General features: G+C 31.8%; 1 protein-coding gene across 1 annotated transcript in view; it reads right to left on the minus strand.

The window, feature by feature from the left end:
• LOC107625250 (adenylate kinase 1, chloroplastic) overlaps positions 1-332 on the minus strand; it is a gene marked incomplete in the record, with an annotated part of 5,150 nt that extends 4,818 nt beyond the window's left edge. The window contains 1 exon segment of the mRNA XM_016327842.2: positions 1-332. Coding sequence (XP_016183328.1) covers positions 1-207 — 207 coding nt within the window.

A 7,688-nucleotide genomic window follows, 5' to 3' on the forward strand; every position in this document is an offset into this window, starting at 1 on the left:
GCCAAGGAAGACCCACTGCACCTGCTGCTTCTTCTCATTCGGTGGCGGCGGAGAGGGGAGGGGGTTGAGGCGAAAGTGCGGCGGCGCGTGGGGCTTGTTGTTGTTGTCGTTGGTTCCCGAGGGAGGCACCGCCGAGGAAAGTGACCTCCACCTCGCCAGTAGTGAAGAGATGGAGGAGCGGTTCGCTACTCGGGTTACGGCCGACATGAGAGGAAGAGTAAGGGGGACAAGGGAAAGGAGAGAGTTGGAAGACAGATGGGGATGAAGAAAGAAGATGGGACTTGTGAGTTACTTCCTCACGTCACGTGCTTTTCTCCTAGCAAATCCTATTAATTAATTAGTAGTATTTAGAGTCCAAAATCAATTATTTATCAGGTTTTTTTTTTTTTTTTTATCATTTCATAACCACGTCCAAATAAACATTTTCTTGTGGATTTTAAATGGTTAAATCTTATGGTAATTATTCTAATGAAAATGTTAAAAACATCTTTTTATAATGGTTTTTGTTTAAAAAGTGTAATTTATTTGTTTGCTCACATTTTAAATAAAAATAACACTTTATAACATATGAAAATTAAACCCTACAATTAATCATCCAATAATCAAAATAAAGTATTTTCACATGATGATAATAATAAAATCTTCATTGGAGTAGCCACCAAATCTTATTATGTGCCGGTGAAATTTTGGACGTCATTATTTTAATTTTGCGAGGAGTTTTTCGACTCCATCCTTGTGTGGATTCGAATTACTAACCTTAGTATTTAGTATTATCATGATTTTGCTATGAGAAGAATTACAATGACTATTGATGCATCTATCAAGGTTGATATCGCAACTAAAGAGACAAAACAAAGATGTTTTGCTAGAATGTATATTTAAATAAATTTAGAATTGTCAATCGTGGGTGAAATCGTTATTAAAGACACCAAATTCAAAGTAGAATATGAAAACTTGGACTTTATTTGTGATAGGTGTAGATGTTTTGGTCAAACCATTTATTAGTGCAACCAAAGATCGAAGCATGATAAGTAATGAAAAACGAATGCAGTACCAATAAAAAAAGTGAAATCAGATGATGAGCCACACGTTGTGTCATCAGAAGAGGTGAAAAACAGTGATGAACAAGCATTAGTAAAGAGCGAAAATCAAGGAAATGTTCTAATTGTCAATTCCAAAAAGATTGTCATGCAATCAGGAATAACAAAGTAGAGAATTATTCTTCATGAAGATACATTGCATGGGAATAAATTAGAGGATCAGGAAATGATTGATTTACTGGGATCACAAGACAATAATAAGTAGACACAAGTTAACAATAAAAAAAATAATTTTTGTGGCTAATAAATTATCACAATTGGATCTAACTTTTTAGTTTGTTACTAAGGTCTCTTTGAAAAAGGGTTTAATTTCTTCAAAAACAAAGCTTACCTCCGTTTTGAGTAGAAATCATAACCATAAAGGAGCAAAAATCTTTTATCAACTTATGAAGAATATATCAGAGAGAACCTCCAGAAAGAAAATGGCAAGAAAATTTTTAAAATTCCATCTCAAACTTCTATCTCACAAGAGAGGAAGACATGTCTCTCTTCAAAACTTTTTTGATACAAATGACCACCAACTTGAGTCTTTGGAGAAGCAAAATGTGAAAGTGAATCAAACAGCTCTGGCAAAAGAGGGAGCTATTTTTCATGAAGATACATTGCATGGAAATAAATTAAAAGATGAGAGAAAGACTAATTTATTGGGATCGCAAGACAATAATGAGTGGACCCAAGTCAACAACAAAAAAAAGAGAAAAATAGTCTTTGTTGTTAATGGGACATTATAATTGGGTCCAACTTTTTACTTTGGTACTAAAGCCTCTATGAAAAAAAGTTTATATTTTTCAAAAACAAAGTTTATTTTTGTTTTAAGTAAAAATCATAACAATAAGAGGACAGAAGTATTATATTAGCCTATGAAAAATGTATCGGGGAGAACTTCTAAAAAGAGAATGGTAAGTGAACTTTTAAAACTCCATCTTAGACTTCTATCCATAAGAGAAAATGACATGCCTTTCTTCAAAACTCTCCTGATAGAAATGACCACCAACCTGAATCTTTGGAAAAGTAAAACGTGAAAAGTGGATCAAACAGTTCTGACAAAAGATCATGGTCCTCCATTATCGGTCTAAGATCGGTAGATTTTCTGTATATACTATCTTTATTTTAACTTTATAAATAGTGTGAATTATAAATAGTAATAAACTAGCTCGTGTTCATTACAAAGAGTTTGTCAATAAATTTTACCCCCTCTTTTTTGTTCTTTTGGAGACTTATATTAGGTTTGATTCTTTAGAAGTCTTTTGGAATAAACTAGTTGTCAAGCTATTGAAATTTTTGAGGCTAATAGACATAGTGGTAGCATGTGTGGATCTTGTCCTCCATCAAAATAAATAACTACAAAGTCATAGATATTATGGATCAATGTATTTGTATTGAAGTGGCTTCAAGAGTCAGCAATTGGAGATTTTGTGCAGTGCATAATAACCCTGTTCAAGCTCATCAAGTTAGCTTATGGGATTATCTCATTAGCATGGCTGAGGAGGTGTCTTGTCCGTAGATTGTTGTGGAAGATTTTAGTGAAAGTATTTATCCAAGTGAGGTTAGTGGAGGATCTTTCAATTTGTCTACGGCAAACTCGTTAGCTATATGTTGTGAGGCAATGGTCATATAACCGTTATTATTAATAAATTAGTATTATATTACTTTGTATATACTACTTACAAACACTTCTATTATCATAATTTCTTCTAATTTGTTCAATATCTTCTAAAATTTCTAAAATAGGAACTGTTGTGTAGCACTCTCACTATCAGCATGTTATGTTTTCGGCTGTGCCACTCTGATAGCAAGAAGTATTACGATGACTTCATATACTTAATAATAAATTAGGAGCCTTTGACTCGGAACCATATCGTTGTTTTCTTTAAAAAAAATGGAAAAGACTTTAAAATTGAAAATCATCAAGCATATTCATATATACAAAACTTATTATATAAGTAGCTTATAGATATAATATACATATAAAACATACAACTCCGATCCTATTCCTCTTACAAAATTATAATAACAAAGGCGAGGGAAGAAAAATTATAACAACATCATATAAACAAAACACAATAAAACTCTTCATAATGCTCCTTCATCCGATTCCTGAAAAAGTAAAGCTGTAGGAGGTGAGAACCTAACCACACGGTCTCACCACGGAGTTTTAGAATTGTCGTAATAAGATATTTAATAGGAAAACTATTTTCAAACTCAATGATTATCGTTGTCTTGTGAATCTTTTGAAAACCAACGGTTTAACCATCCAAAAATTCAAAACCTTCTTTAAAGAAATCAGTTAACTATTCAAATCAAAAACCTTTCTTTTCGTATAAGAAAATCTTAAAAAGTTTTCTAGACTGTATGAATGACCAACCTATTCCAAGCATAGGTTCATTAAGTCTATGCTATACCAGCTTGGTTTTTCATACTTAACTAAATCTCACTTAGAAACCAATCATGGCCTCATGCCCATTCACGCAATCAATCAGCACTTATCATCAATTCAGCACCAAAATTCAATCTCAAAAGTACGACACTAGAGCAAACACAGGCAAAACACACAAGAAAAACACAGATATCATTACAATAAAACAGCATTTTGGCGACGATTTTTTTATGCTTGGTGACAGTTTTAACTGTCACTAAATGATTTTGCGACGGTCAAAAAAAGCGTCACATATTTAAGCGTCGCCAGCTGACATAGTGACGGTTTTGGACCACCGTTGGTAATGAGTGTCGCTAAATTGTTTATGACGATTTTTAAAACATAAAACCGTCACTAATTTGTAACACTTGTAAAGGTACTGTATTTCTCAATGTTTTGAAACTGTCGTTAAATTACCAAATCCTGTGACAATTTTTTCTTATATTTCATGACTATTTTAAACTGTCACAATTTAACGATGATTTGAAATTGTCACTAAGTTACTAGTTCTTATGACAGTTTTTAGGCATATTTAGTGACTATTTAAACCGTCATAATATTTTTAGTGACAGTTTTTTTATTTAAAACCATTACTAAGTTACTTATTCCTGTGACAGTTTTTTCCTGTATTTAGTGATTGTTTTAAATTGTCATAATCTCTCCAACATTAAAGCTTTCTTTTATTAAATATTGCAAAAATTATTTCTATTCTAAATAATAATTTAAATGTGTCTACCAATAAAATAATAAATGGCATTCTACGAGTTTTATATAGTCATACTCCATGAAATATAAATTCAAAAAATCCCAAATTAATCCAAACATGTAAAGCTAACAATTGTACTTGTAACTTGATCCTTAACTTTTCTCCGCAACTTCGCTTCACCTTCAACCTCAATAGTATTCAACTTCAGTAATTGCTTCACAATCAACTCTTCAATACAATAAACTCTCTCTTGCTCTCTTCAACAATTTCTTGTGATCCCCTATTACTGAAGACCCAAACAAGACAAACCATGCATCAATGAACAATATTCTAGATGAACAAACTAATATTATAATATTAATACTACTTACTAGTGTTGCCCACATTCTTTTATTAAGTGATTAACCTTTGGTTCCAATTTGCATAGCTCATAGTAAATTTTCCTAATATCATATATATTAACATCGCTTGTAGATGCTTTATGATTATAATAACTCAATTACTCAAATATTTTATAATACCAAAAATCCAAATCAGTAAGGAATAATGCCTTATTATGTATCTCTTTTTAAATTATAGGGATAAATATAGCCACCGTTGCTAAGGAGATAAAAAAGACACCCCCCAGATTAACACATTGAAAAAGTTCCTTCAAACTGGATAAAACTAATACCCCATGATTCCAATTGCTTAGAACAATTAATACATAATCTACATTCAAGTTCAAAAGTTGAGAAAAGACTAACCTTTATAAGTGAATTTTTTATTATTGAGCTAAGCCTTGAAGATGAAGGTGAAAACAAACCCCCAAATTTCCAACATTCTCTATATTGTTGAGTAAGTCTTGAACCTACTCCAACGACCTTGATGAGCGGATATTTTATACGTTTTTTGCCATCTTTTTCATATAGTTTTTAGTATGTTTTGCTTAAGTTTTATTGAGTTTTCATAGCTTTTAGTGCAAAATTCACATTTTTGGATTCTACTTTGAGTTTATGTGTATTTATGCAATTTTAGGTATTTTCTGACTAAAATTGAGGAGTTGGAGCAAAAGTCTGATTCAGAGACAGAGAAAGCACTACAGATGTTATCTGGATCTGATCTCCTTGCATTCGAAAGAGCTTTTCTGGAGTTACAGAAGTCCAAATGGAGCGTTCTCAACATCTATGAAAAGCGAACATCTAGAGCTTTCCAAAAATGTATAATAGTCTATACTTTGCTTTAGAATTGAAGGCCCAAAACTGGCGTTCAACGCCAACCTCCTGCCCCCCTAGCTAGCATTCAACGCCCTAGAGGCCTCCTAGCACGTGGATCTCAATCATGCTCAACCCAAACACTCACCAAGTGGGCCCCAGAAGTAGATTTTAGCACTAAAAGACTATTTTACCTTTCTTATGTAATCCTTAGTCATTAGTTTAGTATTTAAAGGACAAGGATCACCCTTGTTCAAAGACTTTTTATCATATTTTTGAATTACATATTGTATTTTCTATCAGTATGAGTTTCTAATCTCCTAGGTTGAGGGGAGGAGCTTTGCTGAGTTTTATGGATTAATAAAGTACTACTATTCTATCTCAATACGTGTTTGATTCTCTATTCTAAGATGTATTATTCATTCTTCATCATTATGAATGCGTTAAACTGGCACAAGGTTATCTCATTTTACATGGGTTCAGAGTGAGTTCTTCATCGGACAATGATGAACCACTAACTTGATTATACATCTCTTAGACAGCTAATCCACGACTTCGTTGGGGACTTCTCGAGACACCAGTTCAGCCGAGGTATGGGAAGATTAGAGTCTTTATGGTAGAGGCTAGAACCAAAGGCACAGCATCCTCTGATTCAGAAGAGTCGACCTTGTTTGTGCCATTTTGAGTAGGATCACTAAGGAGAATGAACTGCAGGAGCTTCACCCTCAATCATACTGGATCTGCACTAACCCTGGGGTTCAGATTTGGAGAAGCATTAGTGATCTCTTAAGAAGGGCGTTGATCACATACAGCCTGCCATAGAAGAAATCATTCACAGTTGGAATAGACAGTAAGATCGGATTAACCCAGAAGAACAAAGCATCTCCAAGCCTTAACCATCTCTATATCATTGCATTCACCATCAACTGAGTAACATTTTATTTATTTTCTTTTTATGCGTTCAAACAATCAAACAACTTTTCTATCCACCTGACTAAAATCTAGAATATATCCATAGCTTGCTTTAAATCACAATCTTCGTGGGATCGACCCAGTGTACTTGCTGGTTTAGTTGCACGGAAGTGTGGGAATCCGTGCACCAAGTTTTTGGCGCTGTTGTCGGGGATTGTTCGAGTTTGGACAACTAACGGAATATCTTATTGCTTAGATTAGGTATTGTTTTTAATTTTGTTTGAGTCTTTTATTTTCTTCTTCTTTTTCGAAAAATCAATTTTTTTTCAAAAACCTTTTCTTTTCTTTATTTAATCCTTATTTTTGGTTTGAGTCTTTTGTTTGTGTTCTTGTGGAATTTTCGAAATTCTTGTTTCTTTTTCCAAAAATTTTTCAAAAATAGTGTCTTTTGTTTGAGTCTTGTGTCAATCTTTAAGTTTGGTGTCTTCTTGAATCTTTTCTTTTAAAATTTTTGAAAATTGTGTCTTTGGTTTTCAAAATTTTTATGTTTGGTGTCCTTTGCATGTTCTTGTTATTTTTTTATCCTTTGAGTTTTGTTCTTGGTGTTCTTGTTGATCTTTAAAGTATTCTTGTTTTTCTTCTTGTTTTGATCTTGAAATTTTTATGTTTGGTGTCTCTTTGTGTTTTTCTTTGCAATTTTCGAATTCTAGGTGTTTTAGATCTAAAAACTTTAAGTTTGGTGTCTTTTTGTTATTTTTCTCTTTCTTCATTAATTTCAAAAATAAAAAAAATAAATATCTTTTCTATTTTTTATCTTAATTTTCGAAAATCAACAAAAGATTTCAAATTTTAATTTCAAAAATCTTATCTTAGTTTTAAATTTCAAAATTCAAATCTTTTCAATCTTTTAAAAAAAATCATATCTTTTTCAAATTACTATCTTATCTTTCTATCTTTCTTTTAAATTCAAAAATCTTATCTTATCTTATTTCAAATTCAAATTTTAAAGTTCAATTTCAAAATTCAAAATTTAAATTTCAAATTTCTAATTTCAAAATCTTATCTTTTTCAAAAATCAAATTTCAAATCTTATCTCTTTCAAATCTTTTTCAAATTCCTATCTTATCTTTTCTACTTTCAAATTTTAAAATTAAATCTTTTTCAAATCTTTTCAATTTCTATCTTATCTTTTTAAATTTAAATTTAAATTTCAAATTCAAATCTCTTCTAATCTTCTATCTTATCTTGTTTTCAAAGCTTTCTTAATTAGTTACTTGATTTCTCTTTCTTCTTTTTCAAAACTTTCTAACTAATTCTTCTCTCTCCTAATTTTTGAAAATATCTTTTCTCTTTCCTCTTTC

The sequence above is a fragment of the Arachis ipaensis genome, chromosome B02, assembly GCF_000816755.2.
Source record: "Arachis ipaensis cultivar K30076 chromosome B02, Araip1.1, whole genome shotgun sequence".
NCBI classification, from domain to species: Eukaryota; Viridiplantae; Streptophyta; class Magnoliopsida; order Fabales; family Fabaceae; genus Arachis; species Arachis ipaensis.